Source organism: Alligator mississippiensis, chromosome 1 (assembly GCF_030867095.1).
Source record: "Alligator mississippiensis isolate rAllMis1 chromosome 1, rAllMis1, whole genome shotgun sequence".
In the NCBI taxonomy this organism is placed as follows: Eukaryota; Metazoa; Chordata; order Crocodylia; family Alligatoridae; genus Alligator; species Alligator mississippiensis.
This window is the reverse complement of record NC_081824.1, coordinates 296,939,885-296,967,268: the sequence shown is the minus strand read 5'-3', so window position 1 is coordinate 296,967,268 and position 27,384 is coordinate 296,939,885. Positions and strand designations below refer to the sequence as shown.

General features: G+C 47.3%; 1 protein-coding gene across 2 annotated transcripts in view; it reads right to left on the bottom strand.

Annotated features, from left to right (window-relative positions):
• Nucleotides 1-9,550: 9,550 nt before the first annotated feature.
• The window catches only part of IGSF5 (immunoglobulin superfamily member 5), a 99,068-nt gene continuing 81,234 nt past the window's right edge, over nt 9,551-27,384 (bottom strand). Inside the window, exons 9-10 of one of the 2 annotated variants that reach the window (XR_002086723.2) lie at nt 18,061-18,406; nt 9,551-17,608 (exon numbers count right to left, since the gene is read on the bottom strand). Coding sequence is in view for 1 of the 2 variants with exons in the window: in XM_014599161.3 (XP_014454647.1) it covers nt 18,311-18,406 (96 nt within the window). In the remaining variant the exon portion in view is untranslated. Of the gene's footprint in view, nt 17,609-17,645; nt 18,407-27,384 lie in introns of those variants that run through there. The other variant, XM_014599161.3, reaches the window with a different exon arrangement.

The window sequence follows — 27,384 nt, the reverse complement described above, 5'->3', positions numbered from 1 at the left end:
TCTCCCATTCCCCGCTGGTCCCCCCTGGTAAGTTTATAGACAGCCGCCAGATCCCCTCTCAGCCTTCTCTTGTGAAGGCTGAACAGGTTCAGGTCCCGTAGCCTCTCCTTGTAGGCCCTGCCCTGCTGCCCCTTGGCCATGCGAGTGCCCTCCTCTGGACCCTCTCAATGTTGTCCACATCCCTTCTGAAGTGCGGCGCCCAGAACTGGACACAGTACTCCAACTGCAGCCTGACCAGTGTCGCATAGAGGGGGAGGGTCACCTCCTTGGACCTGCTCGTGATGTATCTGTGGATGCATGACAAGGTGTGGTTAGCCTTACTGACCATGTCCTCACATGGCAGCCCATGTTTATCTTGGAATCAATGATTCCAAAATCACTTTCTGCCTCTGTGCTGATGAGAAAGGAGTTCCCCAGCCCATAGGTATGCTGCTCGTTCTTTCTCCCTAGGTGCAGTACCTTGAACTTGTCAGTATGAAATCCCATCCTATCCTCATCCGCCCACCCCTGTAACTTGTCGAGATCTAGTTGTAGCCTGTCCTTTCCTTCTAGCATGCCCACCTCTCCCCACATCTTAGTGTTGTCTGCTAATTTGAACAAGGTGCTTTTCACCCCCTCGTCTAAGTCTCTGATAAAGGTGTTGAACAGTACGAGCCTGAGGACCAAGCCCTGGGGGACTCCACTGCCCACATCCCTCCAGGTCAAGAATGTTACTCCAGGAGATCCCATAGTAAATAGAGAATCTCCTATTCCCTGCTGCCCTCTCCTGATGAATTTAGAGGTAGCCACAAGATTACCTTTCAGCCTTCTTTTGCAAAGGCTGAAGAGATCTAGGTCCTTCAGTCTCTCCTTGTAGGGCCTTGCCTGCAGGCCTCTGACCATACAAGTGGCCCTCCTCTGAACCCTCTCAAGATTCTACACACCCCTCTTGAAGCATGGTGCCCAAAACTGGATGCAGTACTCCAACTGCAGTCTGACCAGTGCTGCATAGAGGGGAAGCATAGAAGGGAAGCATCACCTCCCCGGACCAGTTCATCATGCATCTGCTAATGCATTGTAACGTGCTGTTAGTCTTGTTGATCACTTTGTCACATTGATGACTCATGTTCATCTTGGAGTCAACTATGACTCCAAGATCCCTTTCTGCTGCTGTCCTGCTGAGAAGGTCATCCCCCAGCCTTAAGTGTGTTGGTGGGGGGTTTTTGCCCAGGTGCAGCACTTTGCACTTGTCTTTGTTGAACTGCATCCTATTTTGTTCTGCCCATTTTTCCATTCTGTCCAGATCCACCTGGATTGGTTCCCTAACCTCTGGTGTGTTAACTTGTCCCCATAATTTGGTATCATCTGTGAACTCAAACAGGGTGCTCTCCATGCCCTCATCCAAGTCACCGATGAAGACATTCCAGTCCAAGGACCGAGCCTTGTGGGACTCCACTGCCCACTTCTTTCCAGGTCCATATCGACCCATCCACCACCATTCTCTGGGTGTGAACCCTAAGCCAACTTCTCACACTCCTGTTGTATTGTGTTGCAAGTACCCTTAATACACATAAGTAATCTTTATATCCTAGAAAGCACTGTAAATTCTGTCAAGCTTGGATGCAATATATTTTAGGTCAAGCTGGAATTGTCTGTAAAGTCAACCACTGCAAGTATATTTATTTTTTACTATGGACAACTTTATTAAATGAGGTAGATTTTAAATGCACAAAAGTTTTGTAGAGTACCAAAGTACTGTTTGTATTTTGAAATTCTGCTCCATAATACTATTACTCTAGCAGCCTTTGAGCCATATCCTGCTGTTCTGACTCACTCAAAAGTCCCACTGAGATCAATAAAAGCATTGTGTGAGCCAATGAAATAGGGTCTGGATTTTTGCCGTGTCCTGGAACAGATACTAAGTTATGAAATCTTTACCAAAAATGTTACATAATGCAACATGGGATGTCATTTTTTAAGGTTTCTAAGAAATGTAATCAATAAACTATGTGCTGTGTTTAAATTGCTGAGGTGTTCGGTACATTATGTTCAGGTGTTGTTTTTCCCATGGCTTTCACTAAAACATTCTAAACTTGCTGCCTAGGCAACTAAGTGCCATAGTAAAGCACTATATCACCCTTTTAATTCTCCTACAACAATTCAATCGTAGCCCCATCATCCTGAAATGTTTCATGCATGAAGTAGATACAAATGTTAGGAAGTTAAGGTGGATGCTGTGGAAGAAATCAAACTTCGCGTTGTGGTTGTATCAGAATTGGCAGAGCCATCTTGGTTTATTTAAAGCTATACAAGTGATCACAAGGAGGGTTCTCAAAGGAACTCTGGCCTCTACAAGTTTACAAGTGTATTTATACTTTAGACAGTGAGAAAAGATGCAGGGTTCAGACAAAGCAACCTTGAAAGAAACAGGAAGAAGTTGATAATTCGTTTGTCACACACAAGCAGTTTACTTTTTCAGCAAACACATTGCTTTGAGAACAGCTATCAGTTTTGGGGTTTTTTGGTTCCCGGAAAGGAGGAGGTTACCATCTGCACACAGACAAAACAAGGCATGAAGGTTTTTCCTTATCTTAGAACATTTTGAAACACATAGCATCAGCATCTTTTTCTCTTCTCTTTCTCTCTCTTCTTAGTCAAGTAAGAGGCCTGGTTAAACTTATTTCTACATTCCCTCCTTTTGGGCCTTTTTGGCCCAACATATTAGATATTTATAGCCATGAGCCTTTTAACTTCTATTTTTTCTTTCTCTTTACCTTCTGTTAGTTTAACATACATAGTATACAGTTCGTTTCTTTGCACAGAGGTTAACAAGCTATTTTGCATTTGCTTAGCGGCACAACTTAAGCAGCATCGTATTAGCATAAGTACCAGGCATACTCCAAAAAAAATAACAAACAGTATTAACAGACCATGAATAACTGTAGAGCCCAAGGAACTAAAAATGGAGCTGAACCAAGAACTTAAATTCCAAATGTCTGACTCTTGCAATTTGTCTGTTTCTTTCCGTATATGTGCAGTCAAATCCTGAATTTCTTCTGAGTTATCAGGAATATAAGTACAACATTCTTTACCTATTAAAGCACAGACTCCTCCTTTACTGGCTAAAGTTAAGTCTAGAGCCACACGATTTTGCAAAACCATGGTTCTCAGTGCTACCATCTCTCAGGACAGTTGATCTAAAAAATCTGCAGTATCATTACTTACTTGTTGTAATATATTAGCTAACAAACTTATTTCTTTAATGGTCCTGGCTATACCATACATAGGAAACATTATAGCACCAAATCGTTCTTCTTCAGTGATTTCCCTTTTTTCCCTAACTGCTCTGGAAGGAAGAGAAGACAGATGTCAAATGGCTGGTGTAATATATCCAATATAACATGATCCTGACCAGTTGCCAGGCAACCAAAAATATGCACGATCAACACAAATATAATAAGTTCCATTATATGCCACCCATTTCCTGTTTTGAGCATGAGTACTATTTAAAATGAGGTTGGTGCCCATGCTGAACAGTTAAACGTTATCTTTCCATATCCCTTAATTTCAAGGCACACATTATTGTTCATTGAAGAACAATCAATAGTATAATTACAGGTACTAGTTCCTACTCATCTGGTACCATTATATTTATAATGCAAAAGTCCGGGAACTTTTCTGGCTAACTGGATACGTGGAAATGGAGCAGGATCAGAAGAGGGAGGAAGAAGTTGGGAAAAGGTCTGATTTGGCCAAAATCCTTGGCACTTACTGTACTTGTGCTGTGGGTCATACATATCACAAAAGTCAGTCCAATTATGGGATAAAGCAATCATGGACACTTGGATGACTACACAGTCCGGTGGGTGGTGAATTGGCTAGAGGGTCGTACCCAGAGAGTCGTAGTGGATGGGTCGGTATCAACCTGGAAGGGGGTGGGCAGTGGGGTCCTGCAGGGCTCGGTCCTTGGACCGATACTCTTCAATGTCTTCATCAGCAACTTGGACGAGGGAGTGAAGTGTACTCTGTCCAAGATTGCGGATGACACAAAACTGCGGGGAGAGGTGGACACTCTGGAAGGCAGGGAACAACTACAAGCAGACCTGGACAGGTTGGACATATGGGCGGAAAACAACAGAATGCAATTCAACAAGGAGAAATGCAAAGTGCTGCACCTAGAGAGGAAAAATGTCCAGCATACCTACTGCCTAGGAAATGACCTGCTTGGAGGCATGGAAGCGGAAAGGGATCTTGGAGTCCTAGTGGACTCCAAGATGAACATGAGTCGTCAGTGTGACGAAGTCATCAGAAAAGCTAATGGCACTTTATCGTGCATCAGCAGATGCATGACGAACAGAACCAAGGAAGTGATAATTCCCCTCTATTGGGCGCTGGTCAGACCGCAGTTAGAATACTGCGTGCAATTTTGGGCGCCGCACTTCAAAAGGCATGTGGATAACCTGGAGAGGGTCCAGAGAAGGGCCACTCGTATGGTTAAGGGCTTGCAGGCCAAGCCCTATGAGGAGAGACTAGGGCACCTGGACCTCTTCAGCCTCCGCAAGAGAAGGTTGAGAGGCGACCTTGTGGCTGCCTATAAGTTTTTCATGGGGGCACAGAAGGGAATTGGTGAGGCTTTACTCACCAAGGCGCCCCTGGGGGTTACAAGAAATAATGGTCACAAGCTAGCAGAGAGCAGATTTAGACTAGACATGAGGAAGAACTTCTTCACAGTTAGAGTGGCCAAGGTCTGGAACGGGCTCCCAACGGAGGTAGTGCTCTCCCCTACCCTGGGGGTCTTCAAGAGGAGGTTAGATAGGCATCTAGCTGGGGTCATCTAAACCCAGCACTCTTTCCTGCCTATGCAGGAGGTCGGACTCGATGATCTATTGAGGTCCCTTCCGACCCTAACATCTATGAATCTATGTGTGGGCACCCCTGTCATTGTACTAGGAGGCAAGTGGGAACATACCCAACATTTAGAAACATTTAAATCCTTTGCATATTGATAAGACAGTTGAAGAAAAGCGTTTTGGTGAGCATGCCAGTGTGGGAGTGATCTTTTTGACCTGTTTTGAAGTCTAGTCTGATTTACAAAGTTTCTTTTAGCTGGTGAGTCTTTAAGTTCATATAAGATGATCCAAAAGGAAAGACTGAGAAGTACCCAAGTCATGACTAACCAACCCCACCTCGGGAACCAGGAACTAGGTAGAGGCCTTTTTCCTTTCCCGAAGGGCATAGTGGTGTCATTGGGGTAGATTTTTTTTGTTCTGTAGTGGTAAATCCTCTTCGCTCTGTAGTGGCAAATCCTCTTCACCAGTAGGTGCTTGGCTCACTACTGGTCTTGAGCTCTCCTGTTGGCAGGCACTAGGCTCACTACCAGTCTGTGGAGGCTGATTACAAGGTTGATATGGAGGAGACTGTAGGTCTAGCAGGGCTGATGTTTTCTTAGTGTGTGAAGCATGGATCCACATTTGGAGTCCTTGACACTTTATTGCAGTGTTGGTTGTCAGGAGTACCTGGAATGGGCCTTTCCAGAGGGGTTCCAGCGATGACTTCCATTGATGGACTTTTACATGGACCCAGCCACCAGGCAGGATGGAATGGCATGGCTCATCTGGTTCCTTGGGGAGAGCTGCTCATACCTGTGAATGAAAAGCCTTCACACACTTCATTAGTGCTGTACAGTAGTCCAAAATAGTATCATAAAGTAAATGTATACTGCAAAAGTGGGAGGCAACAGGTGGTGAGGCGGGGAGCCTCATGGGTCTTCCCATCAGGATTTCATGTGGGCTAAGTCCGGTCTTTTGATTGACAGGAGATCTCATACTCATAAGGGCTGTGGGAAATGCATCTGGCCATTTCAAGTGAGTCTCAGCACAAATTTGGCCAGTTTAGTTTTTAAAATGCCATTTCGGTGTTCCACTTGGCCCGAGGCCTGTGGATGGTACGGGCAATGAAAGTTCTGCTGGATTTGCAGAACTTTGCAGACTTCTTTCATTATATGCCCAGTAAAATGAGTTCCTCTATCGGAGTTTATGGATAAAGGAATACCAAACCTTGGAAAGTCTCTGAGCAACTTTTTGCTCACAGTGATGGTATCAGCTTTTGCACATGGGTAGGCTTCTACCCATCCAGAGAATATACATACAATAACAAGAACATATTCATAAGAACAACATTCCTGCATTTGAATAAAATCTATTTGTAAATTTACAAACAGCTCCCAAAGTTGGGGATGTGCTGGTTTTTTTGGTTTTACAGGCTTTCCCACATTATGGGCTTGACAAATAGGGCAGGTATAACAGTATTGTTGAGCCACAGATGGAAAAGTTGGAGCAAACCAATCAAGCTTAACAGCTTCTATCATGGAAGAAGAAAGCAGTCGTTCTTCAGCGGAAATATCATGACTCGAATAGTGGACATGAGGGAGACAAAGTTGTAGCTTTTCTTTAGATGCCTTATGACCATTTAGGGCAAGAGAGGTGAGGAGAGTTAAAGAATCAGCTTTACAGGTTTTAAGGAAGGTAGATGCTAAGAGCAGATCATCAACGTACTGTACAAGCACAGATTTTTTTTTTAAATATTATGTCATCTAAATCCTTCTTCAGAATTTGAGAAAAAAGAGAAGGAGATTCAGTATAGCCTTGGGGCAATCGAGTCCAGGTATACTGAAGTCCCTGATAGGTGAATGCAAAGAGAAACTGGCTATCAGGGTGTATAGGGATAGAGAAAAATGCAGAACACAAGTCAAGAACAGTAAAATAACAGGCATTAGGAGGAATACAGGACAAGATAGTGGCTGGATTTGGTACAACAGGAAAAGTAGGTAAAACTGCAGAATTTACTGCACAGAGGTCTTGTACAAAGCGGTAGGTATTCTTTCCAGGTTTCTTTACAGGAATAATAGGTGTATTACAAGGGCTCTTAGTCGGGACAATGATACCTTGCTTGAAAAGAGCTGTTATAACAGGGCATATCCCTTCTTCGGCTTCTGGGCGTAAAGGGTATTGAGCAACTTTAGGTAATGACTTAGCTGGGTTTAATCTAATTTTTACAGGCTGGGCAGTATGGATTTGCCCTACTTCATTAGCATGTTGGGACCAGAGAAACGGAGGGACAGCCTTTAATTTCCTCTTGTAAAACAGAAAGATTAGGGGACTCAGGCTCAGGAGGTGAGCTAGCTAGGGTAGCAAGTACAGCCATTTCATTAACACAGGGAACATCTAAATAAACACCATTAGGAGAACAATAAACAGCACAGTCGAGTTTACAAAGCAAATCTCTGCCTAACAAATTAACAGGAGAACAAGGACTGAGGAGAAAGGCATGTTGATCAGAAACAGAGCTAAGAGAAACATGTAAGGGCTGGGAAACAGGATGAGGAACTATCTGATTAGACATTCCTACAGCATTTACAACAGCAAAGGAGAGGGGAGTGGTAGAAAATTCTTCAGCTTGGAGAGTAGAGTGACTTGCGCCGGTATCTACTAAACATTTTGTAGGAGTGCCACTTATTAAACAGGAAACAAAGGGATCCTCTTGATTAAGTGAGAGAAGCGGGGCTGTGATGATGTTATCATTCCTCAGGCTCTCCTAACAGGAGGCTTCTTGATTCAGGATGGAAAATTGAGTGAGAGGAAGTGGTGGCTGGTTAAATGTCATCCCCGGCTGGCCAGGCCGGTGAGGACATTGAGCCTTCCAGTGTCCTGGTTGGCTACAATAATAACAACTGTCATTATTCTGGGACTGAAATTCTCCTTGTCCCATCCCACGACCATGACCCTTGACTCTGAATTGTCCTTGATGGAAACCTCGGCTTCTACCTCTGCCTAAAGTTTGTATTTGTAAAGACATTAGCTTAGTTTCCGTGGATTCCTTCTTCTTTACTTGGCAGGCTGTACAGTGATTAGCAATGGTGACTAATTCTGTAAGCGTCTTAGTTTGCCAACCTACAGCAATTATACACAGCTTTTCCTGGACTTTAGAAGGAAGTCCTTGGACAAAAGCAGCAGCAACTGCTTCTGGGGCAGTTTCAGCTGCATCTTCAATGCCAGAATGTCTTTCAAATATGAGTTTCAAGTGATCCATGTAGTCTGCTGGGGATTCTCCTTTGTTTTGCTTACAGTTATTTATTTTGGCCCAGTCAGTTTTCCTGGGGCAGATTTTAAGTGTGGCCTCAAGAAGGCGTTCTCAGGCACCTACTAAGCGACCTCCCATTCCGGGGTCTTGAGGAAGCCAATTAGCCTGTGTGATGAGGTGGTTACGGACCTCAAAGGGCGGAACACTTCTCATTAATTGGTTTAAATCCCCCCATGTTGGCTCATAACAATTGATTACAGTTTCCAATTCATCTCTAAACTTCTGGGGTTCTTCCCTGATATTGTGGAATTGCTTAACAAGGTTTAGGCGATCTCCTGGGACTGGTATGGGGGTGGCACACTAAAAAATCAATTATGTCTTCTACAGATTCATGCTCAGTCAATTATGGATAAAGTTGTATTGGTGCTGATAATGTTGTTGATGAGGGATCCCCTATTAGTGTATTTTTCTGTTTTAATTCTTTTATCTGCGATTTTAGTTTTTCTTGGGAGTCCTTAAGGCTCTGAACTTGAGATTCTTGACGTCTTTTGGAAGCTTCTGCATACTATCAAAAAAATGTGTCCCACTGAGTCTGTGGTGTTTTACTGCCTCTTGACTCAAGGGCTCCGCAGAGATGAATGATTTTACTTAAATCAAATGTTCCCTCCAGGGAAACTGAAAGCTAGAATCATCTCTGGTATACCAATTCCATTTGTCTAGAAACTTACAACATCTATGGTTATAGTGTGTGTACATGTACAATGCTGGAGTCCCTTTTGGTGGAGCTGGTACGTCTTTAGACCCTCCGCTCCCCATGTCTTTAAGCTCAATTCACACAGGTCTTTCACACAGGAGAGGCTTATTGAGGGTGTCCAGTCAGGTCATGAGATTTGCTAGTGGCACAGGAATGCTGTGGCTAATGTCCAAAGACAAGACTCCGCAGCACCAGCACGCAATGCAGTTACTCACTGTTAGACACGGCTCATTCATGAGAGTGGGGGTAGGGAAAATTCATCACACAACCCTGATCTCCTTCAGTCTAAGAGTTTCCACCTTGCACCATTGTTTTCGAAGCACACACAGAACAAGTCTGGCGTCCTCAGGGCGGCTGCACAAGTTTTCCACTCCTAGCTTCATAAAGACCTCATAGTTCTTTACAGAACTTAACTCAATTCACATGGGGAAACACATTCACTGACAACAGTAACACAGTTTCAAACTCTTTTCTACTCGCAGTTCCTACTTACATAGTGGGTCTGACAATTCTGGCAGCAAAAGGGTCGGATAGGGTAAGCCTCAAGCAGCAAACAGGAAGACACGCAGGCAGTCTCTCATCGAAAAGCCCCAATAGAGATTTCAAAAGTTCTCTTGCCTTAGTGTGGCACCGGGGCATCAGTGAGGAGACGGTCTGTATCTCAACTGATCACTCCGGCCATCTCTATCTGAGTCACGACACCAAATTGTGGAAGAAATGAAACTTCACGCTGTGGTTGTATCGGAATTGGCAGAGCCATCTTGGTTTATTTAACGCTATACAAGTGATCACAAGGAGGGTTCTCAAAGGAACTCTGACCTCTACAAGTTTACAAGTGTATTTATACTTTAGACAGAGAGAAAAGATGCAGGGTTCAGACAAAGCAACCTTGAAAGAAACAGGAAGAAGTTGATCATTTGTTTGTCACACGTAAGCAGTTTACTTTTTTGGCAAACACATTGTTTTGGGAACAGCTATCAGTTTTGGGGGTTTTTGGTTCCTGGAAAGGAGGAGGTTACCATCTGCAATCAGACAAAACACGGCATGAAGGTTTTTCCTTATCTTAGAACATTTTGAAACACCAGCATCAGCATCTTTTTCTCTTCTCTTTCTCTCTCTTCTTAGTCAAGTAAGAGGCCTGGTTAAACTTATTTCCACAATGTATAACAAAGCAGCTGGGAGCCCAGGACAGCAGGACTCATGGGGACAGCTGCAACTTCTGTCTGCTGCTACGTCAGCAGCATGACTGTGGCTGCAGTGGAAGCTGATATTTCTCTGCCCACCACCTAAGTCAGTGCCTGGGGCAGCTGCCCTGGTCTGCCATCCCAGTTACGCTACTGAACTGAAGTATTTTTTGAAAGACTTTTAACCAATGGAATGCTACTTATAGGAAAGGTTACTGGCCTTGCAATAACAGATGTTTTTCAAGGCATACTCTTTATAGGTATTCTACTGATAGATGTTCTTGCAATCCCAAGTATTAGAAACTAGAAATCAAACAGTGATCAACAGCTCCCTCTGCAGTCCACTCCAACTCTCAGTAGGTTTCCTTCTGCCTTTCCCTTCTGTGAGGGCCAAAAGAAGGCAGGATAAACTAACTCTCCCTCAGCTCCCTAACTAACCAAGATCCAAATGTATATGCATTTTGATATAGTTTAACAGAAGGGTTGCTCATGGAATACCCACAGATAACATATTAGAGAAGCACCTGCTATGACAAGGACAGTATTCTCTTTTTCTTCTGGACATAGTTACCTAACTGTACTTATAGAGACTTACAAGCAGTGGTCAAATTATAGAGGGTAGGTATTGAAGTCTCAAATGAAAATTGACTAGCCTACTGCCCTCCCAGAGGCAGCATCTGCTTCATAAAAAATTGTAGTCAGATGCCATTGAAGATTGATTTTCTTTGCATCTCATAATTGAATGGGTTGCTATGTAACCTGTTGACACCAGAGAAGGCAGCATTGCTGAGCCTTGTACAACTCTCAGTATCAGGATACTTACAGACATACCATGGCTTTGGTACCAATGTTATACAGTTGTTTGTCTGAAGGCAGTATGTCTCAAAGTTGCCTGCAAGAGTTGAGTTGAGCCAAGAAGGGGATTGCTGATCACCAAGAGGGTTTTGAGTTACAGCAGCAGGGATTCACATGAGTAATAGTAGGCAGAATACATATATGGAATGTTTACTCTGCTTCAGCTGCTGAGCATGCCCTGCTCAATCACTGATGCCTGCATGCACCAAATCCAGAAACTCAGTAGTGAAGTTACTCTCAATACTTCCCTCTTTAGGGTTCTTCAGAGTTATCATCTATGTGAGATGCCCCCAGTGCAGCTTCACCACCACATTTCCAAGTTTGGTGCATGCAAGCACAAGTAGATGGGCATGGCATCTGTGGAAGCATCCCTCCCCAAGAGCATTTTGCACCAGTCACTGTAGACATACTGATTGCCAAGTAGTTGAAGACGAACTAAACATTTGATCACTGGCAGCACCAAAAACTCTATATACTACTTCATAAATGTATGAGACCAAGTATCATTAGATACTGAAAGTAAACATGGAGTCAATACTGTGAATTCCTTTTAATTGCAAGAATGAAGGTTTGCATCTGTTGATTCTACTCAGCCGACTCAAATTTGAATTGTTTTTTATTGTTAAAGGAAACCTGCACATGAAGTCTGCACAAGGGCTAGGGACAGAAATTCAAAAAGCCTGAGCCTGAATTGTTTCTATCTCTGAAGGTTAGTCTAACCTGGCTAGGATGAACCACTTTCTAACCACACAGACATCCCCTCCTGACTGAGAAAATGCCAGCATGTGCCTGCAGTGGCTCAGGCTAGAAGCCGAAGGGTGCTAAAGCAGCTCTCCCTTCCCTTCCACAAAGCTTTGCTGAGGGTGCCACAGCCAAGCCCCAGCAGGATGCTCTTATTATGTCCCCCTTCCTGAGCAGAACAGCAGGGAAAGATTATCACCCCATTAAGAAAGCAATAGTTTTCCAAGGAATGACCTTAAGCTACCTGTTGATTATCTCCAAAAAGCCTGCCTACCTTTGTCATCCCCCACAGCACAGACGGTAGCCAGCATGTGATATGCTAGCTAAGGCTGAGGTCTCTGCATAAGACAGAGGGGTGGGGGGAATAATACTTGTGTAGCAGGGAGAAACCAGGCAGATGTTCTATGCCTGCAAGTCTATGCCAGAGCTACAGCCAGGGAATAGAGGGGAGGTGCCAGCCCTGCTGCGGAGCAGAAAGCCCCACCCAGCCCAGAGAGCAGGGATGCTGGGGGTGTCTGATTTATCTTAAACCAGCAAGGAGCCTGGGACAGATGTTGTATAAAATGGTTTGACCCAAATCAATTAAGTCTGATACTACATTCAACCCGGTTTATCTCAATCCATTTTCAGCCATTTTCAAACTGGTTGATGTGAACTGAACATCTGTTACAGTTTTAAATCAGTTTCTGATCACTTAACCCAGTTTAGGTGTAATGTCTGTCCCTAGACAGTATGACTACCCTGTGAAAGACAAAACTGAAGAAGACAACTTTAAGAAACCTTACTCTGGAAACAAGTATTCTATGTTCATGAAGCACTTATTTCTGGGTGTAATTCATTGAAATAAAAACCCTTTGTAATGGCACACAGAATAATTTAACAGTATCAGGCAGTGGTCATATTTACAAACATCAAAAATGAGATGTAACCATATTAAGATGTTCCTCAAGCCTGAATCATAAAATCAGTGTGTAGGAGAACTATGTGTATAGGAGATTAGTATCTCCATAAAATCTCTGAAATCCTGCATGTTTACACTATTGCATGTCCTGGAAATACTTACATATTTTATGCTTTTTGAGCGATGCATATCCTTGTATGAAAGGGCTCTGATAATACTCAGGCCTCTAATGTATGTTACATTTATGACACTAATTAATCACACAATAAATTTAGATCAGCCACATGTGCAAAGTAAGACCAGCCAAAGTGCAAAGTAATTATCCTATAATTAACTGGTTAATCATGCAATAAATTTAAACCAGTGCAAAATAATTATCACATAATAATAAAATGACTATCCAGCTATAAAAAGAGCCAACCAGCTATAAAGTTAGTTCTTGAAAATGTGTAACAACTTTATAGCTGGTTTCTATCCTAACTGTTATTGTCTCTAGTAAACAGCTTATAAAACAACCTAAAAAGTAAAATAAAAAACAACACACAAGTTATACGAAATATCTAAAGAAAATGAATTTGGTATGAAAATCTGCAGATATCATTGACAGTATTCCTTTTGTCAATTAATACTTTTAAAGGATACTGTAAGCAGCAATGAATACACTGCTTCCACTTATGAACATATCCCAGCTCAATGGAATGTACTAGAGTACCTGGCAGCAAAAAAACAGAGCCAGACTATTATTAGCCCAAACATTTCATGGTTGCAGTATACATTTCGGCAAAAGGTGTGCTTTATGGAGACAGTGACATATACAGCACCATGTGAACATCACATGATATAGACAAAATTCATATTGCTATGTCATATCATCTATTATAGAATTAGAAGAAAAATGCAGAATCTGACTTTTGGGGTAATCATATTTTTAGGGGTTTATCTCAATCTTGGTGAAATCACTGGAAATATTCCTTAGTATCAGTCATCCATGACAAAAGGGAATGGTGGAGCATTAAATGTTTTGGCAATTCCCTGCATAGTTAGGGTTTCTAGAAGTCCATAAGGCAATTTAGAGCAAAACTTAATGCTTATTTAACTTCTATGCATGACAAGGGACATCCAGAAAATCACATTGCCATAAATGGGTTCCTACGACATGTTCTAGTATGCCCAAAAGAAACTAGACATGACTAACCTATTTGTCAAGTCAGATTTTGAACTTCCTTTGGTGAAAGGTACCATATAATTTGTGAAAGTGTCTCATTCTAATTTCTTGTATTAGAACAACAGATCTCCCATCACCAGCCTTGTGCATGGCAGTGTTTTATTTTCATTTATGCAAAAGGGTATAGATTAGTGGGAAAAAAAGTAAAAATACAATTTCAAAGCCCTTATACTCTTTGATGAGATGTATTCAGTCAGCCATTCCCTAAGCAGTAACATAGTTCATAACAAGGACTAAATGAATGAAAAGCATTTTAAAAAGTGTTACTAGAACTGACTAAAATAGGTCATTTCAATACTTAAGAAAATTCTGAGGTTTTGAAATCTGTCCAAATTGGGAACAAAAATTTGAAATCTTGACATTTTCCATTAAAATAAAACTATTCTGAAATGTTTCATTTAAACTTCTATACAAGATTTACAAGAAATACTCTAACATAATGTAGCATGGACCTGTTTGAATACAGTTGTGACTGCTGAATCCTGGTTCCCTCTATTGAGCTAGATGGCTTATTTTTAGGTTTTTAAGTCATTTAGGCTCCCTTTGTGCTAAGGTATATCAACAATAATACTAATACCACTATGCTATTGATTTTTCTTCCAGTCCCTTGTTACTACAAAGAAGGATGAATAGACAATTAGGTACAAATTATTTATATTCTCGTTATAAAGACATTGTTACTTACAAACCATGTTTCTGGCATCACTGTAGTAAATAACAGTTTGAACTCCTCCTTCTCCCCTACTCCCTCCAGTAGAAAAGACTGATGGAGGTTGCAGAGAGATTTCCAGGATCTGAAACACTTTTGTAGATAATTAGGCATGTCAATATGAATTGGCCTCAGCATTAGTTCTAACAGACAGGCAATAAAATTCTACTAATAATGCAGAATCTGTCACACTTTAATAAAATTCAAAATGCTTACCCTGCAAAGCAATTTCCCCCAAAAATTCAAGATCTGGATTCCATCTCTTTGCTGCATAGAATATAATTGTAGAAATAATTCTAGTGCCATCACTTCTCACTAAGGACACATCATCCGGCACATACAAAAGATGTATACAGAATAAAGGAAAATTCATAAAGTTATCAATACATAGAAGAAAGAACATGTAGTTGGAAAAGTCTTTCTGTGGAAAATACTTAATTTTAGCAAAAAGTCATAAAGTGAAAAAAAAATTCTGAAAATGAAAATTATCAGTCTGGCTGAAAACCATCAAATCCTACTGAGAAATGCCACTGCAGCGTGTGAAAGGAGTTGTTTATCAAGTATCTCATTTCTGAATTATCCTCTAAGGGCCTATGAGTAGGCACCTACTCAAATCACAGTTGTACACACTTCGTGGAAATCATGAAATCAGGCGATCTCCGTGAAATCCACAGAAAAAAAAACAAGAAAACACTTACTAAAAACAAAATACTAGCTGCCCAGTGGAAGCCAGCAGTCCTCCTGGCTGCATAGCCCAGCACAAAAGGGACTGCTGCCACAAAGGCAAGCAGGCAAGATGGCTGCCACTCCCACCCCTGACTGCTGATTGGCTAAGAGAGCTGTCGGTCATGCAGCTCCACCCCTCTTCACCAATCAGTGGTGAGGAGTGGGACCCACATGACTGACATCCCCATCCACCAGTCAGTGGCAGTGGGTGGAGCCACCAGGGCCCCTTGGACAATCAGAAATGGAGGTGGGCCCCACCTGAATAAGCCCATGAAAGTGGGAGCCAGCCCTGTAAACTGCTCATGAAATTAGTCAGTCACCTTCTTGAGTTGGGTAGACCCCTACCTATGATTCATTTTGGTGAAGTGGCTTGATAAGCCACCATGATGCATCCTGGCAATCTCCAACCTAAGTTGGAGCACTTTGCCTGGAGAACTCTGGTTGAAATCCTATTTTGCCTCCAAGGCTCTGCCTACTGTGCTTGCTGCTTGACTTGAACTTAAGCACCTTCCTCAGAAGATCTGATCCAATACTCTCCATGGGCAGCCTAGTGTGCCTCTAATCTCAGAGAGATGTGTAACTACCTCTCCTCACTTCTGTCAATAGGCAGACATAGATAACCTCATGTGCTTCAGTTAAGATTTGGCTTGCTGCATCTCACTAAGAGGGAAGGCACCCTGTTGGAATTCCTTTTACTCTGAGGAGGTGCCTGCCTCAGTAGCAAATTGACAGGCAGACACTGGGGAGAAGGGGCCTCCCACTCCTTGACAAATCACCTAGGAGTTTGAGGCTCCTCCATCCCCTGTTGTAGCTAGGCCACTGGCAGCCACAATTGAAAGGGTCAGGGAGCTAGAGAGAGTAAGCATGACTGCAGTGTAGTGGTTAAGGCTCCTGCTCCCAGTGTTAGTTATCCATTATACCCTATCCATAAACATTCCCAGCAACATGAACAAGAACACAGGAGACTCCATTCCCCAATTTCCCTGACCACTAGACTGAACAATCAAGTTTCCTCTTGCTTGCTCCCTGGACTGTTCATGTATTTAACATCACATAGTCCTTAAATACCATGGATAAACAATAATATCAGAATTCAGGTCATCCATTTCCTTCTGGTGCCTTATCCATTACACTACTAAGCAAGACTTACATGCTATGATCATGCCTAATCTCAGCATCAATTAATTGATACATGTGGTCTTTTTCTACTTAAGGATTTGGTGATTTACATAGAATTTATATTCTTTCCCAAATTAAATAAAGTCAGAACACAATGTAAGCAAAGTTAGACACCTAAATGACCATACTAGATTGCACTTGAGCATGTGCAATAGATCAAGTCTAGGAAAACGAACAAAGATTTTCAGGCTAAGAAGGTAGCACATGAAAGGTACATAAGTAAACTAGGCCCTTTAATGGAATTTTGCCTATTGTGTAGGAAGGAACAAGATCATGTTTAGAGACAAATGTTTTGAGGCATAATATGATTTGGGCTAAAACCCATAAGGCCTCAGCATGGGCAGAAGGCATCTATACAATTCCTGTGAGTCAGAAATTCAAAAACCAATTTTCAGAAGTGTTTTTTGGGGGATGTAAACTATAGGTGCTTTAGGGCTTGGGCCCCAAGAAGGATGATGCTTTTTCTTTTCTTTAATGGGCAAAAGGGATACAAAATTACCCCTCAGCCCCTCCCAGATGTTATATTCTAACCTGCCACATCTTTGATGTTTTTCTTATAATATTCAGTGGAAGATATGAAAAAGAAAAAAAACAAACCCTGCTCCAACCCACCCAGCCAGTTAGGTGGTGTTAACAGGGCTCCTCCATTCCCTACACCCATCCTCACGACTCCACAGTCCTTATACTGAGGGTCACAAAAATTTAAGAAAAAAAAAACTCTCCACAAGAAAAAGAAAACTTTCCTCTGCTTCCCCAGCCACCTCAGGCCATCATTCAAAGGTCAGTCTGTCCCTCTAAGAAGACCAAGCTTCCTGCTGCCACCCAGGTCCCCCCCCCCTCTCTCCACATACTTGGAAAGCTAAATCCTTATTCCACTGGATCTCTCTGCCCACAATGCTGTCCAGCACACCAACTTCTTCAGGGTCCCTCCAATCTCTGCACACCCTCTCCCCAATGACTGCCTCCTACAGTTTTCCCAGCAGACATGGGTAAGGGAGTTCCCCTTTGCTCCAGGCTTACCATTGCAGGGTTCTTCCCTGGACTGCCCCTCTCTGGGGCCAGAAGTACTTGGTGCTGTGCATCTCTGGCCAATCCAGATCCAGCATTTACTCTGGAAGTGCTGTTGCCCACCACTCTTGCTTCCAGCAATCCTCCTGGCTCCTAAGGTAAACACCAGGGTGTTTGCCTTTTTTCCACAGAGCTCTCCCCTGGCATTTGTTTCCTCTTGACGAGGGGGAGGGAGTTGTTGTCTTCTTAACTTAAATGTTTTGGATTTCTGTTAAAAATTGAATATTTCTTGGCTTTTTGATATTACATTGAAATTTTCTTCAGAAAGATGGCACTTTTAGCAAAAACCTGTGTTGTACTGAAAACCTTGTATTCTATCAAATACCACTTTATTAGAGAATTATCAACTGATTTTAATGAGAATCCTTCCTTGATCATATTAAGAATTGAAGAAGTTTTGTTAATTAGTAAGCTTAAGATGATCACAATAAGTTAAATTACATAAAATAAACTAAACAAATATAATACTAACCAGTTGTAGATTATACAGTTGTGGACTAATATATCTCTAACATTTATTGTTCCTGATCTTACAATCAGATATGGATGATCAAATCTTTGTGCCTGTATGGAGCCAGATTGGCTACCATGGGACTTCATGACACAAAACCTTGCCCTTGTGGAGCCCCACAGAATTAAATCAAAAGCCATTGAGTTCACCTGTGTAGATCCAGCTGTAAGATCAAAGATAGTTATTTGTGTACAGAACTGGGTTGAATGTTGTGTGCCAGAGCAAAAACTATTATTTCTTCTCAGTAGTTGTTTTCATTATGTGAAAAATAAATAAAATAAGTCTATGGTCCTATTTTCCAAAAAAAAAGGTGAAATAATGGTGATCTTTCTTTTTCATAAGCAGTCTTCCAAAAGCAAAAATGATAGCTGATATATAAACATCAAGCAGAAGTATTCCCTAAACATGTGTCACATTTCTGATCTTCTTTGGGTTGACTGGATAACCAGCATATCCTGAAGATGAAGCTCTGTTGTCCTGTGCTTCTTGGGGGACCTACAGTTAATAAAAAGAAAAAAAAATACAGAATAAATTATATCAGAATAAAACATACCATTAGTTCATAGTCAAAATCCAAGTGTAAAGTAAAACAAGGAAGGAAGGAAGGAAGGAAGGAAGGCCTTTTGACTTTTTAACTACTTTATTTAGAGGTTTAGGGTACACAGAGTTGGCCCATCCAGGGCCCAGGTCCAATAAACAAAGCAAAGACAAACAAATTACCATCAAACCAAAAGTATGATGTCATTACATTCATAACATCACACCATGACAGACACCTTTGCTCTATTACATGTCGTGCCTAACATACCGTTATGTGGTCAGGACACCGGCCACATGGTCGTATAGACCAAAGCCCTCTATAAACAAATGATCCCTATCCTGCTCTATCCAATCATACATGTGGCAAAACCTTCAACTTCTCACACAAAGAAAAAAGCAAAAAGCAGCCTGGTAAGGGCCCAAGGCACAGCATGATCTGGGAGTTTAAGTCTGACACCGAGCCTGCCCAGTCACCCAGACCAGTCATGACATCAGTGTGCATATTGAAGATGGCCATCCTCCATGTGGCACGGTGTTCCCTCAAGGGCCCAGCATGCCTCAAAGGTGGGCACTGTCCACAGGAGCACAGCGTGCTCAAACTCCAATGAGAGGCGCACCCACAGCAGGAGACCGAAAAGCTGCAGGGCATCCTCTGAGCCAATCCCACTAAGCTGATTGTGGCAGTTCTTGAGGACAGCCATCTTGGCCTGACCCAGTAGAAAGTTGGCCAGGCAGATGGCGCCCTGCTCAGCTGCCCGATATGGGTAGGAGCACATGTAGATGGTCTCCGAGAGGTTCCTGCCCAGTGCTCACAGTGGTGGCTCAAGGGCGACAAAGAACGGCCACAGGTGGGGACAGCCAAGGAAGGCATGAAAAAGGTTCTCCTCAATGCCCCTGGGGCAGAAGGTGCAGGTTGTCAAGGCAGCTGGGTCAAAGTGGGATGCAAACATGCTAGTAGCTAGAATGCTATGCAGCAACTGCCACTGCAAGTCACCAGCCTTCTTGGTGGTTGGTGCCTTATACAATGTGTGCCAAGCCAGGTGGGCTGGTGGGGAATCTGGTTGCCCCAGGCGCCATCGCCATGGTGTATCGGGGTGGCCCACCAGCACCTGGGCATGGCAGACATGAACCACCCAGGCATATAGGCTTCTACACAACAGAAAAGCAAAGGAGCAACCCGTGTCACTGTCGGGAGGCACAGGGAGCGTCAGCAGGGTGCCAGGCCTGCTGGCCAACTCGCCCACCACAGCTGGGGTGACTGGCAGTGCAGGAAAAGCCTCGCTCTGGGCATCTGTGGAATGGGGGACCTGGCATGCCCGGAGATGGTCATCCAAGGTAGCTGCTGCCTCCAGTGGGAGGGCAGCCTGGATGTCATACAGGAGATGGCCCACACTGTGGATGGAGTGCATGCCTAACCAGGTGGTCAGGGCCTCACGTGAGAGCCAGGCCAACTGAGCGGAGTCAAGGAGTGGCTGAGGTGGAGGACACATGCCTGGATGGAGGTGGCCATGAGCTTGGTGGAGGCCAGGCTCAGCACAGGGCACCTCAGGGCTGGGTTGTGCACCAGCCCTGAGGGGCCAGCTGCTGAGGGGCTCCCTCAGTAGCTGCAGGAACTTCAGATGCTGGGCCCAGGGCTAGAGGCGGACGGTGGCCTACCAGGCTTGTACCATGCCACAGTAGAAAGCCAGAAACACTGTGCAGTTCAGGAGCATGAGGTCCAGCAGGAAGAGCTCCTGGTTGAAGCCAAGGGCCCCTATCCTCTGCAAGAACCAGCATGCCAGTTGTTGCCAGGGTGTGCACTCCTCACTGTAGAGGATTCCCTGAAGGGCTTGCAGGCAAAAAGCGGCCACCTTGCTCATGAGGTTAACCAGGCTCTGCCCCCGCTCAGTGACAGGTAGGTAAAGGACAGCTCATGGGAGCCAGTGGTGTCCATCCCAGAAAAAAATCTACCAGGAGGCACTGGAGCCTCTCAAGTAGGTCCTGTGGTGGGTCAAGTACAGCACACCAGTGCCACAGGGTCACCACTACCAGGTTGTTTGTGATGAGGACACGTCCACAGTAGAAGAGGCTGGGTTGGTGCCAGTGTCACCATTGTAGGCAGACCTCCACCCCTTCCTCAAAGCCATCCCAGTTGCATGCCATGAAGGTTGGTGGCCCCAGGAACACACCTAGGACCTTAAGGCCCCCTGGCAAATCCAGGAATATCGCACTGATCCACGTGCCAAGCAGCAGGGTATCACTCTTGGCCCAGTCAATACGGGCTGAGAAGGCATATTCATAGGCTCAGTGGCAATCCATCAGAGCTCACATGTCTTCCTGGGTGTTAAGGAAGATGGTCACGTTGTTCGCATATGCTAACAGCTGGAGCAGCGGGCCAGTGGATGGGCCCATGGCTATTGGCAAGGCCACACCACTCAGGCAGCTCCACTCAATGGCCAGGGCATAGAGCATGCCTGACAGGGGGCAGCCCTGACAGATGCCGCTGCATGTAGGGAATGTGGTGCAGAGCACACTGTTCACCTTGAGCAGGCTGGAGGTGTCTTGGTACAAGACCCAGAGGGCCCAAATGAAGAGGGGCCCAAAGCCAAAGGCCTCCAGGGTCTGGAAGAGGTAGGCATGGACCACCCGGTCGAATGCCTTCTTCTGATCCAGAGATATGAGGCTGATGTCTAGGCCAAAGTGTTGGCTGGATGTGAGTAGGTCACACAGCAGGAACAGGTTGTCTTGGATGGTCCTGCCCGGCACGCAGTAGCCATGATGGAGGCCATGATGGTGCAGAGGCAGGTTGCCAGTGCTTTGGCCAGAATCTTGTAGTCCATGCACAGCAGGGAGATGGGCCTCCAATTCTTAATGCAGCCAAGGTCTCCCTTCTTGGGCAGCAGCATGAGCACCACTCAGTGGCAGCTGATCATCAGTACCTTGTTGGCAAGACTCTCCTTGAAAACGCACAGGAGGAAGGCACCAAGGAGAGGACAGAAGGTCTTGTAGAACTCAGTAGGTAACCCATCAAGGCCTGGGGCTTTGCCAGAGGTGAGGCCAGCTGGTAGGCCTGTGCAATCCAATCCAGCTTCAGATTCAGCCGCTTCAGATGGCCGCGATCCAATCCAGAGCTCCAGACTGGGTTTCTGCCTCAATCTGGCCAAAGTGGCTCCGAAGTTTTGGAGCCACCTCAGAGATCCAGCCATAGGGTATAAAGGGGAATCATGAAATAGCTATAACTTTGTTGTTTCTTGTCTGATTTGAATGAAACTTGCAGATATGGTAGCCTCTGCTGAGAGCATAAAACCTGCCATGTTTCAAGAATATTGATTTAGGGGCTTAGGGGGAACTGTACCACAAATTCTTGAAAGCCAAACATGTCACGGCTGTGTGTCACACCACAGGGGGGTGAAAACTGCAGAGGTGGTAGCTCTTACTGAGGTCACAATGCCTGTAAAGTTTCAAGGAGATAAGTGCAGGGGTCTGGAGGGAACTGCCCCTCAAGCTGTGGACAAGCAAAACTCATGCCATGGGTGCTTGCGGGACTGACTGTGTCTGGGTAGAATGGGTGGGGGAGAGGTCTGGGGAGTAGTCCTAGCCCCTCCACTGGATGGTGCTGTTATGCCAGAGACCCCAGCCTCCTTGGATGGAACAGGGGTGAAAGGAGGTCAGGAAGAGCTCCTGTCCTCACTGGGCAGGGCCTGTGTCCCAGAAGTGGATGTGCCATCTGTCAGCACCACTGCAGTCACCGATGTTTTGGTCGCTTTCCCCTGCAGGCACTGGGCTGCTAGGTGGGAAGAGCTACCACACTATAAACACATGGTCTCCCCCAAGGAACAATAAATCACAAACCTCTGCCCATCAAACATGAGGTTCAAAGAGCAAGGCAGAGACTGCGGGCCCTTACTGAGGAGCATGAAAACCTGTCTTTGAAAAGACAGGACATGTTTCAACTTTGGGTCCTTGTTTCTGATTGTCAGTCGGCAAAAGAGACTCATAGGAACCCCATAGAGCTCAAGTTCCTTGGCCAGCTCCTGGTCGGTCACATGTGGGGGCACACTGGAAATCACCACCCTCACTGCCTGGGTGTCTAGGGGCATGACAAGATAGTGTACGCCCCCGATGTCCAGGCCCTCCGCACACACTCTACTGACCAGGGTGGAAGTGCTCAGGTAAATCACTGGGACTATGTTAACACGATCTGTGTAACATATGTTACGCTGTCCTAGGAGACGAGCTAGGGCATCTATGAAGACCTTGACCCAACATAGGGAGTCAAAAAAGAAAAGGGTGGGGGGGATTGAGAGCACCCCTCAAAAGGTAAGATATAGAAAAGGATAACTCCCCACAACAAACAAGAGGAAAAGAAAGAAAGAAAAAAGAAACAGTACAAAAAAAGCTGTAACGTTGAAACTCGCAGACAAAGAAACCAGAAGTAAAGGGGGAGGGGACAGAGAGCAGAGAAAAAGAGAGCAGAGAAAAAGAAGAAAAAATGCAAGAAACAATCAGAAAGGGAGATAAATGGAAGCAAGAGACCTTTAGACAGGTGGGAGTCAGAAAAGAAATAGATACGAAGGCAGGGAGTCTTATGCTCAGGATCGCCCCATGCAGCTCCAAGCAAGCCTGATCCAAAGCGTCCAATGCAGAAGGAAGGAAGGAAGGAAGGACTTTTGACAACTTTATTTCACAAAAGATCAGGTACAGAAAGCAAAAAACCATCAAACCACACCAGAGAAAAACCATTCCAGGACATTCAGCACACCGTGACAAACACCTTCGCAGTAATACACATCATGTCTAACATGCTATATATAAGCGCCAACTAACAGACGGCGACTGCCACTCAGCCTCAGAACCAGCCTGATTAAAGGGTCACGAGCCTAGGGCGTCTACACGGGCGGAACTTTTAAAGCCGTCTCTTCTCCCAACCTGAAGGAAGGACTGTTAACAACTTTATTTCACAAAAGATCAGGTACAGAAAGCAAAAAAAAACATCAAACCACACCAAAGAGAAACCATTCCAGGACATTCAGAACATCACACCGTGACAAACACCTTCGCAGTAATACACATCTTGTCTAACATGCTATTTATATATATAGCCCTCGAGAAACGAACAATTCCACCCTTCCCTGTCCCATAGTACACGTACAAAACCCTTCGACTTCTCACCCCGAGAAAATAAACAAAAGCAGCCTGGTGAGGGCCCAGGGCACGGCACAAGCCGGAAGCCACAGTCCGCCACTGCGCCCGCCCGGTCGCCCAGACCAGTCATGACATCAGAGCGCATATTTGAGATGGCCGTCCTCCACGTGGCACAGCGCTCCCTCAAGGGCCCAGAGTGCCTCGAAGGCGGGCACCCCCCACCGGAGCACAGCGTGCTCAAACTCCAGCGAGAGGCGCGCCCGCACTAGGAGGCCAAAGAGCCGCGGGGCATCGTCTGAGCCAGTGCCGGCAAGCCGGTTACGGCGGCTCTTGAGGACAGCCATCTTGGCCTGGCCCAGCAAAAATTTGGCCAGGCAGATGGCGCCCCGCTCGGCCGCCCGGTACGGGTAGGAGCATATGTAGGTGGTCTCTGAGAGGCTCCTGCCCAGCACCCGCAGCGGCAGCTCGAGGGTGGCAAAGAGCGGCCGCAGGCGGGGACAGTCCAGGAAGGTGTGAAAGAGATCCTCCTCCATGCCCCCAGGGCAGAAGGGGCAGGCCGTTGAAGCGGCTGGGTCAAAGTGGGACGCAAACGTGCCAGTGGCTAGGATGCCGTGCAGCAACCGCCAATGCAGGTCGCCAGTCTTCTTGGCGGTCGGCGGCTTATACAATGTGCGCCACGCCGGGTGGGCCGGTGGAGAAGCCGGTGGCCCCAGGCGCCGTCGCCACGGTGTATCGGGGCGTCCCGCCAGCACCTGAGCGTGGCGGACACAGACCACCCAGGCATACAAGCTTCTACGCGATAGAGAAGCAAAGGGACAACCCGTGTCACTATCGGGAGGCATGGGGAGCCGCAACAGAGTGCCCAGCCCACCGGCCAACTCCGCGGCCACAGCCGGGGTGACCGGCAGCGAAGGGAAAGCCTCGCTCGCGGCATCCGTGGCCCGCGGGATCTGGCGCGCACGGAGATGTTCGTCCAAGGCGGCCGCCGCCACCGGCGGGAGGGCGGCATGGATGTCACGCAGGAGATGACCCATGGTGCGGATGGAGCGCACGCCCAGCTGTGCGGCCAGCGCCTCGGGCGAGAGCCAGGCTGACCGAGCGGGGTCCAGGAGATGGTGCAGGCGGAGGACATGCGCCTGGATGAGGGTGGCCGTGAGGCTGGCAGAGGCCAGGCTTGGCACGGAGCCCCACAGGGCTGAGTTGTGCACCAGAGGCTCCCTCAGTAGCTGCGGGAAACACAGTGTCCGGGCTCGAGGCTGGAGGTGGAAGGCGGCCTGCCAGGCTCGTACCACGCTGCGATAAAAGGCCGGAAGCACCGCCCAGTTCAGGAGCGTGGGTGTCAACAAAAAGAGCTCCCGGTCAAAGCCAAGGGCGCCGACCCTCTGTAGGAACCGGCATGCCAGTTGTTGCCATGGCAGCTGCTCCTCGCTGTAAAGCAGTCGCTGAAGGGCCTGCAGGCGGAAGGCCGCCACCCTGCTGGCCAGGTCAACCAGACCCTGGCCCCCCTCGGCAATAGGCAGGTGAAGGACTGCTCGTGGGAGCCAGTGGCGCCCATCCCAGAAGAAGTCCACCAGGTTGCGCTGGAGTCTCTCCAGGAGATCCGGTGGGGGGTCGAGCACGGCACACCGGTGCCACAAGGTCGCTGCCGCCAGGTTGTTGATGACAAGGACGCGCCCCCGGTAGGAAAGGCTGGGCAGGCGCCAGCGCCACTGCTGCAGGCGGGCCTCCACCCCCTCCTCGAGGTCGTCCCAGTTGCGCGCCATGAAGGTCGGTGGCCCCAGGAACACGCCCAAGATCTTGAGGCCCTCGCGGCGCCATGTGAGCCCCCCCGGCAAGTCCGGGGGGGGGGGCGTGCCAGTCCATGCGCCAAGCAGCAAAGTATCGCTCTTGGCCCAGTTGATGCGGGCGGAGGAGGCGCGCTCATAGGCACGCTGGCAATCCGCCAGGATCCGCACGTCTTCCTGAGTGTTGAGGAAGACGGTGACATCATCCGCATATGCCGACAGCTGGAGAGGAGGCCTAGCAGACGGGCCGGTGGCCACTGGCAGGGCCACACCACTCAGGCAGCGTCGCAGCGTGTGCAGCAGCGGCTCGATGGCCAGGGAGTAGAGCATGCCCGACAGCGGACACCCCTGACGAATGCCCCTGCGTGCGGGGAACGGAGCACACAGCACACCGTTCACCTTGAGCAGGCTGGAAATGTCTCGGTACAAGACCCGGAGGGCCCCGGTGAAGAGGGGCCCAAAACCAAAGGCCTCCAGAGTCCGGAAGAGATAGGCGTGGCCCACCCGGTCAAAGGCCTTCTCCTGGTCTAGAGAGATGAGGCCGATGTCGAGGCCAAAGAGCTCGCTAGCCGTGAGTAGGTCCCGCAGCAGGAACAGGTTGTCTTGAATGGTCCTGCCCGGCACGCAGTAGCTCTGCTCGGGCCCGGTGAGAGAGGCCATGACCGTGCGGAGGCGGGTGGCCAACGCTTTGGCCAGGATCTTATAGTCCGCGCACAGCAGGGAGACCGGCCGCCAGTTCTTCATGTAGCCCAGGTCTCCCTTCTTGGGCAGCAGGGTCAGCACCGCTCGGCGGCAGCTGATCGGCAAGACCTTGTCGGCGAGGCTCTCCTGGAAAACGCGCAGGAGGCTGGGGCCGAGGAGAGGCCAGAAGGTCTTGTAAAACTCAGCAGGCAACCCATCGAGGCCCGGGGCTTTGCCGGAGGCGAGGCCGGCCGTGGCGGCCGCCAGCTCTTCCAGGGACAAGTCCCGCTCAAGCTCTCCGGCCTCCAGGGCATCGAGACGTGGTAGGCCCTCGCGGAGTTCCCGCGTGGCCTCGGGGCACGACGGCTCGGCCGCAAACAGGTCACGATAGAAGGCGACGGCATGTTCGCGTATTTCGCCAGGCTCTGTAATGACCCGGCCTCAGGAGTCTTGAGATGGTCCAAGACTTTGCTCGCTGCCCTCCGCCGCTCCAGGTTGAAAAAGAAGCGGGTCGGGGCGTCAGTTTCCGCCAGTTCCTGGCAACGGGCGCGGATCCTCGCGCCGCAGGCCGCGCTCTCCGCCAGGTCGCGCAGACATTTCCTGCGGAACCGGAGGCCCTCGCTCAGTGCCGCGTCGCTGCCAGCGGCCAGCAGAGCAGCCTCGAGCTCCGCCACGTCCTCCTCCAACTCCCGGATACGTCGGCGCGTCTCGTTCGCGGCCAGCTGGGTGTACTGCTGGCAAAAGGCTCGGATCTGTACCTTGCCCACGTCCCACCACAGCTTCCAGGAGGAGTGGCTCGATCTCGCAGCCTCCCACCTCCTCCAGAAGTGGGCAAAGCAGTCCCGGAAATAGGAGTCCTGAAGCAGGCTGACGTTGAAACACCAATAAGGTGCCTGCGCACAGGCTCTCCCCGGCAGGCTCAGTTCACTGAAGGCTAGGTCATGATCTGACAGACCCGAGGGAGCGATGCAGCTGCTGCGCAGGAGTGGCAGGTGGTGCCTGGTGACATAAAGGCGGTCGAGGCGAGCCATGGTGACACCACCGGCACCCATCCTGGCCCAGGTGTACTGGCGCGCATCAGGATGCAGGGCTCGCCAGATGTCCATGAGGTCTGCCCCCTCCAAGGCAGATTGCAGCTTGCGAGCGGAGGGCAGGTGGGGCTCAGGCCCTGTGCGGTCAAGGCGCGGGGCAGTGGTGCAGTTGAAATCCCCACCGAGGAGGAGCAGGTCATCATCCTCGCTAGCGTCGCGCAGGAGGGCAGCCAGGGTCTCGAAGAAAACGACCCTCTCCTGACCATTGGAAGGCGCGTAGACGTTGATGAGCAGCAGGCGGTGTTGTGCGATG